Genomic DNA, 17,890 nt, shown 5'->3' on the forward strand with positions numbered 1-17,890 from the left:
GTCCTTCAGCCCCCAGATCCTCGGCTCAATAACCCTGGCCCACGAGCCTGGTGCCCACTGCCCAGGCCCAGATGGCCTTGGGCTCATACCTGTTTGCAGAACCGGAGAAAGCCAATCGAGTATGTTTTCCCCCAGAGGCAGCAGGTACCGTACATACAGCTTGACCTAAGTAAGAGACAGGAGAGTGAGCAGAAAGCCAGAGCCCCCGAACACGGGGAGAGAAAGTGATGGGCAAGGAGGCCGGGAGCACCTGCGAGGCCAGAAAAAGTGAAGGCTGTGGGGTGGTGTTTTCCTTTAACCCCTGTGGAGGCCCGGTCAGCCCAAAGAGGACAGTGGGGAGGTAACAGGGAAGGAGGGGAATAGGGATGCTGCAGAAAAGGCTCCAGGGAACATGGGGGGCCAGAAAGAGAGAGCAGAGCACATCTGTCCACAAGCCAGCAGAGTAGAGCAGATCAAGGGCTGAGGCTGTTTCTGCAACTGAATTAACCTGGGGATTCCTACAAACTCACTGGGTACAAAGAAGGGTCTGTGTTCTCCTCTCTACCCCTGTGGCACTGGGCACTGTCCTCTGAACACATGGGATGCCCAATCACTGTTTGCTGATCTGAACAGGAGATGCACAGGGCCCAGGCAGCACAAGGGACAGAGAGCCAGGCCCCTCTCACCTGGAGCTCTGGCCAGGGTGGACACAGCTGTACTGACCTGGAGGGAGACAGAGGCCTAGGGAGCCAAGGCTCCTTGCAGGGGAGGTCTTGGCCGCCTCTTCCCCCACTCCTGAGCTGGGGCACTCTCAAGTTAGGGCCAGGGTAACAAAGAGACAGAGCTTGGGGAAGAGGGAATGAGCTGCCAAGTAGACCGGGGCTCAGGAGAAGGCCCAATACTCACTCGATGGACTTCCCTCGGATCTCCGACATGATGGCACTCTCTCCTCCTAGGTACTCGTAGCAGAGACTCAGAAAATTGTAGATGACAAAAGCTGTGGAGAAAAGAACCCCCCAGGACACAAATCAACCTCCGTGAGACAACGAGATGTTGGGGGCTTCACTCCCCCACGGGTGCAATGCCCTTTGGAGGGGAAAACAACAGAGGAAGCAGCAGCAGGTCGTGAATGCAGATCCCGTCCCACGGTCACAGGAGGGAAGGGAGAAGAGAGATGACGGGGCAGAGACTGGCAGCAAACCTTCCATGGGCAGGAACGGCAGTCCTGAGAACAAGGACGTTCCCCCATCGCCTCGTCGGCACCAGCCACAGCCACCCCAGGGACAAAGCTAGACAGAGAGTGAGGCGGCCTGACGGAGGCTGGGAGATGGCAGAGCCAAAGGGAAAAGGCCTCCTGCGCCCACTCCACCCTGCAGGCCCAAGCCTGGCATGACTTCTTCCTCAGGTCTAGGGGCACAAAGCTGCCCACTGCTTCTCCTGCCCTTCCATGTTTGTGATGTAATGTAAAGGGGAGGTAGGAGGGAGAAATTGTGGACCTGGAAATAAAGCTGAATCTGAAAAAACACAGAGGTATCAATTCTTAGCAGCAAGAAGTCATTCACATAATGACACTGAGAGAATGAGAGGAAAAGTCTGCCTGCCCATCACAGATGAGGCAGGGGCGGGGACACAAGGAGGCAGGTGCCAAACTCGTCACACAGAAAGGGATGCCCCAGGAAGCTAGGAAAACAGCGAGGGGCCAGCACGAGCCCTCCTCGGGACTCTCGAAAAAAGGCACAGGGGCAAGGCCACATGCAGCCAGGATTACCACTAGGGATACGGGGACAAAGAGGTGAAGGAGGAGCTTATGTTCTAGGAAGGGTGACGAGGATGTCTAAAGCCATCCTCAACACAAACACAAGGTGATTTGGGAGGGAGGCCCTGGCTGCTGGGGGATCAAAAAGGGCTACATGCAAAGCGGGGAAGCTTCTATGAGGCGGGAGGGCACTCTAGGCAGAGGGTATGGTCAGGCCAAAGACACAGAGGTGGCAGCTGGAATGTCACAGGTGAGAGGGCCAAGGAAGCTAGAAAGCTAAGCTGGGGCTAGGTGGGGAAGGACTTCACAGGCTAAACAGAGGAGTTCAAATTTGATCCTAAACTCTATTTAAAAATATATATATTTCTTTTTGGAGGGTAATTGGGGTTAAGTGACTTGCCCAAAGTCACACGGCTAGTAAGTGTGTCAAATGTCTGAGATTTGAACTCCTATCCTTCTGACTCCAGGGCCGGTGCTCTATTCACCTAGCCACCCTGGTTTCTATATATTTCTTACATTTAAAACATGATTCTGAGAAAGATCCATGAACTTCAGCAGACTGCCCAAGAGGTCCAGGACACAAAAAAGGTTAGAGTGCCCACACAAGAGGCAGAAGCAAACCACTGGAATTGGTGGAGTACAGCCGTAACCTGGTGAGACATGCCCTTAAGGAAAGTCACGTGGGTGGCGGTGTGGAGGATGGATGGGAGATGTGTGTCCATGTTGGCAGAGGGACTAGAGGCCTGCCAAAAACCTGCCTCTTGAATCTCCAACAATCTAAAATCAGAAAGTGCCCAGTTGGAAGAGACATTCAAAGCCTCCACTCACACGAATCCTTTGAGGTGCTCAATGCTTTTCTGCAGACCTTGAGTCCATGCCCCTCTGTAAGACAAGCTGCTTAATTGTTAGGTGGCTTTATCTTACAATGGGCTGAAATTGTGCCCCCCATTCCCCTCTGACTTTGAACCACAAAATCTCACAGTTGGATGAAACCTCAGGAGTCACTTATTTTCTCGATCCCACTTGAGATCAGAAATACCCTGCACAGCTTCCTCAAAGAAGGGTTAAGCAGCCTGAGTGGAGGCCTCCAAGGACTGGGACCCTGCTGCCTCCTGAGAGGACCCACTTCCCTTCTGGCCCGCTGTCACCGTGAGGAAGGAAGGTTTCCCCAGGAGGAGCTGAGATTGGCCTCGCTGCAGTTTCACCCCGTTTCCTATCCGAACAAATGCTCAAAGGCAGCCGGACTTTCCCCTCCACGTCCTGCCTTTCCCTTCCCTGCCCCCTCCAAGTTCTGTCACCTGCAGATGAAACATCCTTGGCTCCTCTGATACTCAGAGATGATATTTTGGAGGGGAGGTGGGGGCCGGCCCCTCCACCACTGGTAATGTCTTCCCCAAGGAGTGGTGTCCAGAAGGGACCAACTTCTTCAAAAGGGCGGCTGAGAACAGGGCAGAAGCTGGGGGGGAGGGCAGCTTCCTTGTTCTAGACATCATGCGTCTGCCAATACAGCCCAAGGCGGCATCGGTCTGCTCTGGGCTGCTCACTGGCTGCCCTTCTCCCTCCGGGAGCCTAGGACTGAGCTCACTGGGGCAGGTGACAAGCTCCCTGGGGATGGCCAGAAGCGCTCTGAGGTCACTCCTCTCTCAGCCAGCCCCCTGCTAACCCCCTGACGACAGGAGCTCCTGGATACCAGCAGGAGGGTGAGAATAAGGCAGACCCAGGGGCATCTGGGAACAGCCTCTGTCCACACCCTGCCCAGTTGGCCAGAGCAGCTGTCTCCAGTGTATACACAACAAAGCTGTTCCAGGAAGGATCAGAGGGCACAGCCAAGGGGGAAACAAGAACTCTGCCCTCTGCGGGGCTGTTTAACTAGACTGAACACAGTGAAGGGATCATCTCCCCCAAGTGGCCCTGTCTTTAGGGACAGTGAGAGAGGCCTCAGTCTCAGAGGAAAGTGGCAGAGAAGAGCTGCAGGTGTGGCCCTCCTAGGCAGCGCCCCCCCCCACCGCCCCCCCCCCGACCACCCTGCGCCCCCCTGCCGATCCCTCGGCCCTCCGAGGCAGTGCCCTCCCCCCCCGTCCTGGATCTGCTGACCCTTCAGCCCTCTGAGGCAGAGCCCCCTTCCCCTCCTGGATCTGCTGACCCTCTGGCCTGCCTCGCCTGGCACTCTACCCCCCAATGCCCTGACTGAGACTCTGCTCCACTTTTTTCCAGCGCTTTTATCCCTAAAAGGGATTCCAATCCTCCCCAACCCAACTACTGTGCCCCCTCTCCAGAAAGAGCACACTGGCCTCCTGCATCCCCTCGTGTAGACTGTTCCTGAATACTCAGGGCAGGGAAGGAGCCTGTAGAACTCTGATTCTGGTGACTGAGCCCTGAATGGGGGGGCCTCCTTGAGCCCCCGGCCCCTCCCAGGACCACCCCACTGTCCAGCTCTGTCCTCATGCACACTGCCTCTGACGGCCACACATCCCCCAGTGCCTTAGACAATCAGCAGCTGAGGGGCCCTGAGCAAGGCACTGCTCCCTCACATGTGGACTGAGGGGATGGGCATGGATGGCCTGGGAAGCTACTCCTAGACCTAGGATCCTGGGAGCCCTCTCTCTGCCTCAGTTTCCGCATCTGCAAAATGGGGGGAGGGGCCAGGCCTGGATGGCCTCTGTCCCCGGGCCTGGGAAGTGGCTCCACCCTCGTGACCAGCCATCCCCCAGGAAGCCTTCCTGCCTGCTGTCCTTCTCTTCAGCTCAGGGACTGTTTCCTCATTGGGGGCACTCAGGCTTTCTAACTTTCTTCCAGGATTACGGCCATCCTGGGCAGTCGGAGGCTGGAAATGGGAAGTGTCACAGCTGGACAGTGGAGACCACACTATCCTGTGCTGCTTCTGTTCCTGGGCCCACATCTGGTCTCTGCTGGAGGCTCCTGGGGCCGGGGCCTTCCTGCCACTTCCCCAAGGCAAGGTTGCAAGCAGGGGCCCGGACAGCACAGGACTCCTCTCTGCTCCTGTCCCCCCACAGTGGGAATGCTGACAAAGTTGGCCATGGTCAGGAAAAGGAGCCGGATGGAGACAGCACCTGGGGGAGCAGGCCCCTCATTAACAGGCTTATTTCTACCAGCACCAGGGGCAGACTTAGGAGACAAGGGCCAAAAGGAAGATGCCTCACACAGGCCTCCCTGCCTCCCATGGCTGTGGGCCAGGCCGGCTACGTCCACTTCGGGCATGGCCCTGGACAAGTGACCCCACGGTCGTCAAGCACCATTTACTTTTCTATAAAATGAAGGGGCTGGTGAAGGTCCCTGCCAGCCCCAGAGCCTGGACCTCTGATCACCCACTTCATCACATTTCAAGGAGAGGACAGCCAATTCCCTCTTGGGGGTGACCGGAATCCAGGACAGGGGAAGGGGGAGAAGGGATGACATGACCTCTGCTGACCTGAACTGGGAAAGGTTCAGTCCCTCTGTGTGATCAGAAACCTGTCCCACTACAAGTCTGGGACTTCCCAGAGTGCACGTGGATAGAAATCTGGCAAATATGGAGCCTAGAGAGAAGGGAAATGAAAATAACCTCGGAGAAGCCCCGGAATCTGAGACAGTGCAAACCTCCGCCCTTCCATGAAGCAGAGGACCCCCTCCCCCTTCCAGAAGTCAGGGGGGAGGGAGAGAAGAGAAGTGAAGGGGCATTAGAAGAATCACACTCACACACACACACACACACCCCCCCACCCTCACACAAATATGCACACACATACACACCCCCTCACACACACTCTCACATCCTGTCACACACCCTGTCACACACACACACACACACACACATACACAAACCCCCTCCCTCACACCCTGACACACACTCACACACACCCTCCCTCACACTCTGACACACACACATGTACACACGTACACCCCCCCTCATCCTCACACACACCCCATTTTCCAGCTCTGCACAGGCACAGCTGCGGCCCAACACCCAGCTGAAAACACACAGAAGAAGCAGGCTGCAGAAAGCCATCCCAGGTGCCAGAAGGGACAAGGCAGGAAGTCGGACCCGCTGACTAGAGACACCAGAAGCTGGTGACCTTTGGGGCGCCCCAACCAGAGCAGATGTTTTGATGTTTGCAAACACCCTCAGAGAAAGGGAGGGGAGTGGGCCGTTGCCAAGGGAAGAGTTTCACTGGGCCACAGACTTCCTGCTCGGCTTTGCCACGGGCTCTGTGGGGGAAGCCGGCAGGAGGGGAACAAAGATGGCCTGTGGGGCAGGGGAGGGGCCGCCCACCATCTGCCACCACCTCTTGGGCTTTGTCAAAGGGCTCAGGAAGTTGGCTGGCCCCTTGGGCAGAGGAGGGTGCCTGGGACCCGCCAGGAGGCCCAGCTGATGGCGGCAGAAAGGCAGAGGCCCCTTCCTGGCCACGGGTGCAAGCTCAGGGCTCTTCCACAACAAAGGCGAGGCCCTGTCCCCAGGGCCAGGCTGGACCTTTGCTCCCAGGGAAACAGGCAAACACAGGAGCTCACCCAGGAGGTGAGTGTGCCCAGGGAGGACCTGAGCAGCAGGGACAAAGACATCAGGGATGGGCTCCACGCCAAAGGATGTCCACCCATCAGGATGGCCAGGAGAAAAAGTCTGTTGGGAGCAGCCTTGCTGGGTGGGGCCTCTGTCCCCAACTCTGCTCCCAGACCCCAATCTAGATCACGGGGTGCAGTCTGCGCCCTCCACCATTTCAGGAAAGCCCAGCAAATGAAGCACTGAGGAAACCTGCCTTTACACCAACCATGACCTGGGGAAACTGAGGCTGAGAGGGCCCACCCTAACAGTAAGCGGGCCGAGCAGTGACGCCTGAAGCCTGGGGGCTCACGGGCAGGCCGTGTCAGGGTGAAGCGGGCGCCACCTGGCCCAGCTGGGGCGCGTCCCCTCCCCCAGGATCCCCACGCGGCCCTCACCCTCGTAGCAGTCCCGCACAGTGCCGAAGTACACGTAGTACTGGTCATTGGTGAAGAAGAGGAGGCTGAGCCAGGAGTCGAAGGCGTAGATGGGCACGATGAAGAGGATGCGGACAATGTAGCGCTGCTCGTTGGGGCAGCTGTAGCAGCGCAGGTGTCTGTAGATCTGGGGGCAGAGGCAAGGAGGGCAGCGTGAGCCGGGGAGGGCCCGGGAACCGCCAACATGAGGCCCCAGATAGGGAGCAGAGGGGGCCCGGGGGTCATCGGTGCAAGGCCAGGAGCAGGCTGAAGGTCTGGCCCGCATGAACCTGTACACATCCCAGAGTCAGCCTCACGGGGAGGGGGAGAGAGGCCTGGATTAGGGGCTGGAACACGGTCCGAAGCCTGGCCCCAGCAGCAAATGGCACCTCTCAGAGCTCTGGATGCTCCCGCTACCAAATGGGAAACTCTCACAGCATTCACTTCGTGAAGGGCCTCTGGAGCCCCTAACGGGGGAGGTCAGCAGTGGCCCAACTCACAGTGGCCTAGGAAGCGTCCTGGGATACCGCCAGCCTCCGTCCTCCCCACCAAGGCTAGGGCTCAGGGACCTGGGGGAGGGAGGCCCCCTCGCTCACCTGATGGCCGGTGATGAGCAGGGCCGTCCACACAAAGAAGCCGGAGATGGCCTGGGCTGCGGTGGTCATCAGGAAGATGGGCTGCTCCATGGCAGTTGGGCTGCCCTCGGGGACCCAGGAGAAGCTGGGGGGTGCGGCTGTGGTGGGGGGGATGGCTGGCTCAGGGGCCAGCACAGCCTGGGTCACCATCATGGTGCTTTCTGGACACGGCTTCCCTTAGGGAAGGCCTGGGAATGGCGGGTGAACCTGGAGGGGGAAGAAGACACCCGGGCATCAGGTGAGAGGTCCTCTCTCTGCGAGGCAGAGCAAGGCAACCAGTCAGTCAGTAAACATGTCTGAAGAGCCCACTGTGTGCTCAGCGCTGGGGATACAAATAGAGGCAAAGTGGCCCTACCCTCGACAAGCTGATGGTCTGATGGGAGACAAGGAACAAGCCGCTAAGTACAGACAAGCTGTGCGCACAGGAGACGAGCAGGAAACGAGTAACGTTGGGAGAGCAGTGGACAGAGAGGGGCTGGGGAGCGCCCATGAGGAGCGGGGGCTGGGGTGGGAGAAGGCTGGCCCAGGGACCGGGGCTCTACATGGAGGCGGGTGGAGGGGCCTCCACACACCTGGGCTGCGCTGGCCACAGCCCTCCTTAGCAAAACGACTTGACCTTTGGAGCCATCATCGACAAACTTCCCCATCTTTGGTCGTCAGTCCTTTCCACCATTTTCCACAGAAGCTCTTAACAAGGCCCCACCATGTGTGCGCACACACACACACACGCACACACACACACGTGAATCCTTGTTCCAATCACACAGATGCACTGTTGCACAACGCTCGTGTCCATGTCACAGATGCGGACACTGAAGCCCTCACAAGCTATGCCCTTGGCTGGCACGGCTGGGGCACCAAGCCCCATGCTCTTTCCAGTGCACCACTGCCTCTCCGGGGGAAAGTCCCTCTGGCTGGGGACAGCGGGCGGGCCCGAGGTCTCATGACCACTTCCCAGACTGGGCACAGCCCCCGAAGCAGGGCCTGCAGGACATGGGCCATGCCCACGGCCTGCGGACACAAGGAATGACCCCTGGAACGAAGGCTCAGTCTCACGTCAGGGCTCGCTGCTGCCACCTGCGGGCAGGCCTCCAAGTGCCAAACTCCCAAGCTGGAGTAATTCCTCCACCTGCTGTCTGAACACATCAGAAACCTTGCCACAGCTGCGTCCGTTTGGACCTGCCACTCCGGAGGCACAGAAATAATCTCATTTGTCTCCCAATGACCAGAAATGCAAAATCGCCAAATGCAAAGGACTGGATAATGAGCTGCTGGAATTTAACTGGGACGATCTGAAAAGTCAGGGGCACCGGGGCCTGGGGCAGCGGTCCTGGCCCTGCCCCTCACCCCTGGTGCCTCGGCCAAGGGCCCCGGCCCCAGAGGCTCCACCGTAGAAAGGCAGGCCAGTGTAATGGCCAGAGTGAGGAAAGTCCTGCCTCAGGCACTCGCTAGCGGGGCACCCTAGACAGGTGCCTGTGTCTCTGGGCCTTAGTTTCCTCCTCTGTAATCTTACCTCTCAATCTGTGATCATTATACCCTCTATTTCTGGAAGCTCCCAACCAGAGCTGATTCTACGCCAAAATGGTGGTCAGCAAAGAAGCCCAGACCAGTTTATCAGCCAAACAACCAAAACCGATTACCTTGTGGCTCCCAAGACCACATAACCAACCAAGGTGTGTTTACTACACATATCCTCTCTCCCAGGCTTGGCAAGCACAGGAGACCAAGACAGGCCCTGCCCTCGGGCAGCCTCCATTCTACCAGTAGCCAGTAAGTACAAGACACATACGACATGAAAAGGGGCAGGGAGTAACATCTGGAAGACTCAGCAAAGGCCTCTTCTGGGTGGCCCCTGTAGCCAGGGACGCTGGGTCAGACACAGCATGAGACTCACCAGGCCCTGTGATTTCTGCCATCATGATTCAGAGGCCAGAACCAGGACCCCCGGGGTTGGGGGAGAGGGGGTTAGAGGGAAGCAGTTTTTACTTCTAACCAACAATCTGAATTGTCCCCAGATGGCAGGTGATGGGTTGGCAAGGAGGGGATTCTCCATCCCTGGAAGAAGTTGGGCGGCCACTTCTTCCCCTCAAACACTCATTAAGCAATAGCACACTACCCCACACTAGAACAGAAGGGCTTCTCCAACCTCTTCACTGCAGAGACCTTCAGGATCTGAACTGGATCTTCTGACAAGAGAGCCAGGACCTGGGGTAAGTTATGGGCCACATGGAGGAGACCAGAAAACAGAGGAGAGAGAAAAATGCCAACCATGGTGGGGAGGGAAGAGAATGGGGAAAGCTTCACAGGAAGGAGGCAACATCTGGGCTAAATAAGCCTTGGATAGAGAAAGCTAGCACTCGGAAGGCCTGGGGCAGGAGTGGGGAACCTTGGCCTCTAGGTCCTCAAGTGCAGCCCTTTGACTGAATTCAACGGGAGAAAACCTGGGAGAACTCTGGCCAATGGAAAAGGGAATAGAAACCTGGCTGGGCCCCAGTGAGGGGCAGGGACGAGGTCAAGAACAGGAGCTTGGAACCAGACCCGGGAGCCTTCTGGGCCTGGTGGGGGAACCATGTTTTAATCTTGGGCCAATAGGGAACAAAGGGAATGAATGAAATGGCCAGACTAACGTCTCAGGAAGAGTCTTCCGACAGCTGGAGGGAACGGCACGGTGGGCCCATTTGCATTCTCTTTGGCTCCTGGGACAGATTTTAAGCTATCGAGCAAAAGTTCCAGCCGGAAAGCAGATTTCAGCTAAGTATCAAGAAAGAATGTCTGAAGATGTAGTTATTCAGCAAAAGAGGAGCTGCGTACCGAGGTCATGCAGCAGCTGCTTGTCGCTGACCAGGGCCCAGCTGAGGGTATGGGGAAGCTAACACACACTCGTGTGGACCAGGGCAGGGGTTGGAAAACTGGAGTCTGGGACCTCGGTTAAACAAAAGTGGTTTTGCTATCTCTTCATGGCCGCTGGCTTCCTCTGTAATCTCACCTATTTTACATCTAAAAGCACTCTTCTGGGGAGTCCACAGGTGTCACCAGACTGCCTCCCAGGGGTGTTCGGGGCACACAAAATTGGTAATGAACCCTGCACTGGACGACCCAAGCCCCCCACTCCCCAGATGCTAAGGTTCTAGATGGGCCTTCTTTGGGCCCAGCTTCAGCTCCTTCCAGCCTCTCCCTCTGAACCCTTCCCCCTCCCTCTTTAAAATATGGGCCCCCATCTATTAAGTCCAAGTTCAGGACAACGAGGGGGGGGATCATTTATTTCTTTTCCCAGCTGCTTTCTACTGTTCCAAACAAAGCCACAGCAACCCTTTTGTTTCCTGACTGGGAGCTCTGGCAGCCCTTTGTAATCCCTTTACCCAGAGGCCAGTGGAAACCAGGAGGGGAAACCACACCTCTTTAGATGTCCGGCTTAGGCAGCAGCACAGGCCTACTAGAAAACACCGTAAATCATGGAATTTGGCTGCATCACTCAGGCTTCACATAAACACGCTCGGGCCTGCCAACACCTCCCAAAGCCAGAATCAGGTCATCCCAGGACTTCCTTGAAAGAGGCTCCCAGGTAGTGCCAATTTCCATGCAGGTTGTAAAGACCCCTACACCGATCAAGAGTCTGGAGGGAATGGGAGGAGAGATCTGTGGGTGAAGGGGAGGCAAGAAAGACGATCCTATGCATGGTCCCACATCGGAGCTCCTCAGAAACTCCAGACCCAACCCTGGTACTATGATAGCATCCCCAAGGGGGTGTCATGATGAAGGAAGGAAGGAAGAAAAAGGGAGAAAGAAAGAAGGAAAAAAGAAAAAGACAAAAGAGAGAGTCCAAATCCCGGGCACTTCCAGAAGGGGGAGGAGGTGTCACAAAAGAACCCAGATGGGGTGCCTGACTGCAACGTGCCCAAGCACATGAGTCACAGCCCTAACCTGCAGGTGTGACGTCAGGGGAGGCCAGAGCGGCCTCAGAAGGGGCGGAGCAGGGTGGGCTCCTTTCTCCAGCAGGACCAGACAATGGCCAGGGTGCTTTTCTTGCCCCCTCCCTCCATGGGTCTCAATCTAGAGGAGGGGATGAACAGGAAGAACGACCTTCTCTGATTTGCTCCACCAGGGCCCAGGCAGGACCAGGGCTGCTGTCCTCCATATTTCTTTGCCCAGTGCCCCAACCTTGAAGCAGGTGCATGTGGGGAAAACCCCGTGTTCAGGGCCCCAAAGGCCTGGGCAGGTGCCAGTTTGGGGAGGAATTCTGCCACAACAAAGAGGCCTAGAGGACCCCATGACCCTTCTTCCAGCAGAGACAATCTGCTCTCTCTCATCCCCCCTGTGATGACCTAGGTCACCCAGGGTTTACCAAGGGCTCTTGGACGACAACCTTGAGATGGCAGCACAAGTGGCAAGGTGCCCATTTCACAGGTGACAAGACCGAGCAAGAGTCAGCCAGAGGGGCTGTGGTGTGTTTATGGGGAACAGTGGCTCACAGACATGACCTTGGGTCTTTCTACTCAGGCCATGCCACAAAAGCCAGCCCACGGCTCCCTCAGAATCCTACAGAAATGCAAATACTCCAGCTCTCTCTCTGCGTGCCATTCCCATCTCTGGACTTCCTCTGAGAGAACAGAGTGGGGTCCCCAGAGACCCCGGGGACATGTCTTATCAGAGGGCCCCTGGTCCAGGCCCTAGCAGGAGACAAGGATGAGTGAGCCAGGGTCTTACCTCCCTGATTCTGAATAAAAGAGTGAGTCAGAAAACAAGGGGCAGAACAGTGTTTCTAAAGACTCCCAGCGTCTCCCTGAGGCCGATGCCCACCTTGTTAACACAACATTGTCCTCGTGATCCTGACTGCGTCTGAGTCATGGATTACCAACCTCTGAAGGGCTGATGTTTCGGGTCACCCAAAAGACAACAGAGGCACAAACGTGGGGTGGGGCCTGTTAGCAGAAAAGAACAGTGCAGGTGGGGGAGAGGATGGAGGCAGGACCATCAAAGGGGCAACACGTAGACAGTCCATGCCCCGCGCTGGCATCCAGGCAATGTGGAGGCCTTGAGGGGGAGGCTTTCAGCATGTGGAAGGGAACAGGTACGTGGAGGGGGGAAGCCACAAGAGTTACGCAGGATGAGAAGAGAGGCATTGTGGGATCAAGTGAGCAAACACACGGAAGGCGCTCTGAACCCATTAGGGTGCTTTATAGATCTGGCTATGGCGATAAGGAGGCTATAGTCTGGGTGGGCTGGAGGGAGTGCCCAGAGAGCCTTGGAAGGGCCAAAGTACAAGCAGTCAAGATTCTGGGGGTAAAGGGCACCTTCCTGTTTGCAAAGTGGCCCTGACACAGCAACCCTGGGAGGGAAGAGGAGCTGTTATTATGCCCATCTTACAAAAGAGGAAACTGAGGCAGACTGCCATGTCCAGGTGCACAGAGCCGGTAAGCATCTGGGAGAGGATCTGAGCTCAGTTTTTCCTGACTCCAAGCAGAGCCCTCTACCACAGTGATGCCACCAGCTGCTTCTAAGATACAAAAATAAAAAACAACATGGCCTCTTGCCTCAAGGGACACAGAATTCGGTGGGAAAGGGAGAGGGTGAGATATACAACGTGAGAAGGAAAGATCTAGACAAAGGACTCGGTCAATAAGCATTTATTAAGTGCCTACTATACAAGCCAGGCCCTGTGTGTGCCATGTGCTGGGAGTACAAGGAAAGGAAAAGCCAGAGCCTGCCCCCAACGAGCATCCAATTTGATGCGAGAGACGCCATGCACACACCTACAAGACATATGTCAATAGTAATGGAAAACTATAAGAAATAATGAGCAGGCAGACTTGAGAAAATCCTGCAAAGACTTACATGAACTGATGCTGAGTGAAGAGAGCAGAACCAGGAGAACATTGTACCCAGTTAGACCCACGCTGCTGTGTGATGACTGACTTTGAGACTTAGCCCTTCCCAGAAATGCAAGGGCCTCAAACAATTCCAAAGGACTCATGGTGGTGAATGCCATCCACGTCCAGAGAAAGCTATGGAGTCGGGATGCAGAGCAAAGCAGACTATTCTCTTTTGTTTTGTTCTATTTCTTCTTTCTCATGGTCTCTTCTATTCGTTATAATTCTTCTATGCAACGTGACTAATGTGAAAATGTGTTGAATAGAATGTATGTGTAAAGCTATAATATATTGCATACCATCTTGGGGAGGGAGGGGGAGAAAATCTAAAACTTATGGAAGTGAATGCTGAAAACTAAAAATACATAAATTAAATTTTTTAAAAAAAGATAAGCTGGAGATAATTAACCAGGGGAAGGCATTAGCATTAAGAAGGATTAGGGAAGGTGGAAGGGGAGGTTTTAGCTGGGCTTGGACCAGGAGATGAGGAAGGCATTCTGGGCATCAGGGACAGACAGAGGTGATGCCTAGAGCCAGTAGAGGGTCTTGTTCAAGGACCAGCATCACTAGAATTCGAAATACATGTGTGGGAGTGAGGGGTAAGAAGACCTGACAGGGAGAGGGGGGCCAGGCTAGGCAGGGCTTCAAACATCAAAAAGAGGATGTGATATTATTGGATCCTGGAGCTTGGGAGGTGCCCTTGGAATTTACTGACTCCAGGCCTGCCATGGTCAGAACTGCACCTCAGGATGATCCATGTGGGAAAGGAAACAGGGAAAGCTTTATGGAGGAGGTGCCATCCAAGGGCGGCCATGAAGGAAGGAAAAGAAGGCTTTCTAGCAAGCAGTGATGTGGTGGGATGTTTGTTTTGGGCATGGGGGGCCAGTCTGCCTCAGTGCAGGGAGATGGTAGGAGACAGGATGCTGCAGGACAGGGGCTCTTAATCTGGGGCCCATGAACTTATTTTAATTGATCAATTAACATTTACTAAGCATCTAGGAGGTACCATTCACTGTGCTAAGCGCTGGAGATACAAAAAAAAAAGGAGGAAGACAGTCCCTGACCTGAAGGAACTTATAATCTTGGGGGGGGTGGGTTCATACAAGATAAATAGGAAATAATAAAAAGAGAGAAAACAGAGGAATGAAGAAAGGTGGGGGAGGGCTTCCAGTGGAATATGGGATCTTGTTCAGTCACTCAGTCGTGACCCCTTTGGGGTTTTCCTGGCAAAGATCCTGGAATGGTCTGCCATTGCCTTGGGAGGTTAGTTGGGAGTGAAGGAAGGCAGGAAGGGCAGCAGTCTGAGCAGACCAAGAAAAACGTTCCAGGAATGGAATTTTGACATTCTTGGTCTCCTTTATAAAAATGTATATTTCGTTTTATGCATTTAAAAGCATGGTTCTGAGAAGGGGTCCCAAAGGGATCCATGACATAAATCAGGTTAAGAACCCGGGCTAAGGGAAGGGGTCCAGCCCATTCAAAGGAGAGTGAAGGATGACCAGAAAGACAGTGGCTAGAAAGAGGGAGGTTCTCTCTGCACGTCGGGCTGGGCAGTCTGCATTTTATCCCCTGGGCACCTCGGGTTTCTGAGTAAAGGCATGACTAGCCCATCCCTGTGGGTCAGGGAGTTTTCCCAAGGCAGCTGCATGAAGAATGGTACCGAAACAGGAGAGAATGAAAGCCAGGAGACCTTTCGATGCAAGTACGAGGTGCGAAGGCCTGGTCGGTGGCTGGGCAAGCAGGGAAGCACGGTGGGAGGAGAACCAGGAAGGCTGGCCACTGACAGGATATCCAGGGAGAGGAAGAAGGGAGGGACGAAGAAGGGCTCCAAGGTTTCAAGACCAAGAGCCCTGGATGGGCTGTCAGGAGAAGGAGAAGGTGGGAGACAAGACTGGCTTTGGGGGACTTTCAGCTCTGAACGTGCTGAGATAGAAGTAGGGATCAGAGCACAGGTGAGAGATCATAAGTTTAAGACCTCAGAGGTCATGGAGGCCGATCTCAGTTTACAGATGGGGAAAATGAGGCCCAGAGAAACTAAGGGACTTGCCCAATGTCACACAAAGCTGGCAAATGGAGACCCAAACCCATGGTTCTTGAACTCTAGAGCTGGCCTATTCTGCCCCCCAATCCCACCTGTACACATGGAGCTAGGAGCCATTTTCACAAAGATGATCACTGGGAGGGGATGAGATCTCTAAGACACTGAGTTCAGAAGCACAAGAGAAGGCCAACAGCAGTGCCTTGGAGACACTCAGATCAAGGAAGCCAGAGCAGCAAAAAGACCCCACATAGTTTCCAGTGTCATGTGCTGCAGCAAGGCCAAGGAGGACAAAGAAAGAAAAGACCAGATCCAGAAATGTAGCAGGACTTCAGAGGGAACAAGGTCAAGGGCACAAGCAAAGAGGGGCTACTCTTGGCAAGAAAGAAGGCCAACTCAATTCCTCAGACAGGAAGGAAGATGGGGGTTGAGTTCATGAGAGATTCTAAGTTATGGAGAACTAGAGAAGAGAATACTCCCAGAAATGGCTGCCATCTTGGCAAAGTAAGAAGTTCTTCCCTTCTTCCTGCCCCCACCCCATTACTCTCTATAGATTTTCTATTTCTTCCTTGTACAATACAAATTCCTTGAGGGGAAAGGGGTGTTTTTGTCTCTCCAAGGCCTGATAGATATTAAAAATGTATATGTGATAAAATATAACACATATAGTACATTATTAAAGATTAAATAGTGATTGAATGACATTGAGACGGTTGGCTGGGAGGGAAGGGCCTGTTGAGAGTTTCCGATGGGGGTGGCTGATAGTTTCCTTCACCTCTCCCCATTGGTGATCTCCACTGAACTCAACTACAGCACATCTGAAGCAGCCCACTGAGAGCAAGTCCCATCTGACGTATTCCGGCCTGCTCTAAATGGGCCACTGCCACCCACCCACTCCCCAGCATCAGACTGCCAAGTCTACAGACTGCTAATTGTGACAAGCTCGTTCATCTTTCTCCTCTGCTGGGTCTTCTCCATGACCTTATTCGCCTGTTTTTTCTTAACTCCTGACTGCCATCAATTTCTGAATATGCTTTGGGGAGGGGGAGAAAAGGGAGAAGGCCATTTCTATTTTAGTTAAAAAAAAAACTAAAAATGCCTATAAATTCTAGTTTTGCTCATTAATCTCCAAGGATCAAAGCATCTTGAGACCTACCCATGATGAGCTATTTCACACAGCTGTAACACCCACAACATCCATGCTAAACTTATAACAAATTAGCATGCACGTCTACAGAATATTTATGAAGTTATGATTTTTTTAAAAGAAAGAAATCCTTCCCTTGGATGGTCCGATGATAACAGACTTTGGCCTAAACTCTGCTCAAACATCTCATGATTCCTAACGGACTCAGGTCTCTGAAAAGAGAGGATTCCCTTTCTCTTGCCTGCAGTCTCCGATACTCAGGAATGACAATAAAGCCCAAGCTATTCTTTCAACCTCCCATACAACTTATCTGCTCTATTAATTTCTGGTGTGTGTGTGTGACTGCCTTTTGTGAGGAGGCTGACCCACATTAGCATAGGTCAGCAAACTCAGTTGCGGGCCCTCCTCCAAAGAAAGAGGGCCAGGGAGCTTCAAACAGGTTCACCTTTTGAAACGGGATCACACAAGGCTGGAGTAGAGCAGGGAGGGAGAATGTTTTCCTTCTCCCTAGAAGCCCTTATTCAAAGGCCCCCTGGCTGAGGCCCAAGGCTCTAGCACCAGCTGGCACTTGAATCTGTCTCTTATGGCCATCAATTCTCCATTGGACTCAGAGGAATGCTGATCCATCATGAGACACAGAGATCCGAGAGTCTATCTCGATCCAGGCAGCTTAATATAGAGTTTCTATGTTACTGCTGTTGTTTTGGAAAGACCTCTGAGTCTCTAGAAGGAGGTGAGAATCAGGTGATTCAGCCTAAAAGGGACCTGGGAAATTCTCGAATCCAGCACAGAGGCAGAGGAAAGGAAGCCTACAAGATGTAAATCGTTTTAATCTGGCTGAGCTCACACAGCTGATAAGAAGCAGAACTGGTCCTCAAACCCAGAGGCCAAGAGGGCAGCTCCTGACTCCTTGGCCTGCCATTCAAGGCCCCCCACTCGCTGTTCCCCAGCTAACAAGAAACCCTCTACTTTCATCTACCTCCGGCCACACTGGGTTCCCCCCTGATGCCCCGCCTTCATTCATATCCAGCTTCAGCATGACCTCCCGCAATCCCACCTCTTCCACAAAGCCTTCTGTCCCGGACTAAGTGGGACCTCCTCTGCCCTCTAGGCCTCTCCATACCACTCATCTGGCACTTAATTACAGACTGCCTTGGAACTGAGGGCCTGGGTTCCAATCCTGGCTCTGTTCCCTACTACTTAGAGGGATCCTGGGCTGAGGTGACTGACTGGCAGTCACACATACACCAGAAATTAATTTTTGTACATTTTAAAGTGCAACACGAATGCTAGCTATTCAAAACACAAAAGACAAGCTTGGATGGGGCCAGGTCAGTGCGTAGAATAGGGCATCTTGCAGTTTGGAAGAGTCCAATTCGAGGCCTGCCTGCGTCCCACACTACCGTGTTTCCCCGATAATAAGACCCATCCCGAAAATAAGCCCTCCCCTTACTGTGTAAGATTCCTCTAAAATAAGCCCTCCCCCCAAAATAAGCCCTATTGAGATTGCTACTGTAG

The 17,890-nt window shown here is 54.1% G+C and overlaps 1 protein-coding gene across 2 annotated transcripts in view; it reads right to left on the reverse strand.

The window, feature by feature from the left end:
- The window catches only part of TMEM184B (transmembrane protein 184B), a 49,603-nt gene that overhangs the window by 14,932 nt on the left and 16,781 nt on the right, over positions 1-17,890 (reverse strand). For both annotated transcript variants that reach the window (XM_069082134.1, XM_069082133.1), the window contains exons 2-5: positions 7,282-7,527; positions 6,668-6,833; positions 886-976; positions 90-165 (exon numbers count right to left, since the gene is read on the reverse strand). In XM_069082134.1, the coding sequence (XP_068938235.1) occupies positions 90-165; positions 886-976; positions 6,668-6,833; positions 7,282-7,473 (525 nt within the window). In that variant the 5' untranslated portion in view covers positions 7,474-7,527. The remainder of the gene's footprint in view (positions 1-89; positions 166-885; positions 977-6,667; positions 6,834-7,281; positions 7,528-17,890) is intronic.

The sequence above is a fragment of the Petaurus breviceps genome, unplaced genomic scaffold, assembly GCF_028583685.1.
Source record: "Petaurus breviceps papuanus isolate PSGF00001 unplaced genomic scaffold, PetGlider_PUasm1.0 156, whole genome shotgun sequence".
Taxonomy (NCBI): domain Eukaryota; kingdom Metazoa; phylum Chordata; class Mammalia; order Diprotodontia; family Petauridae; genus Petaurus; species Petaurus breviceps.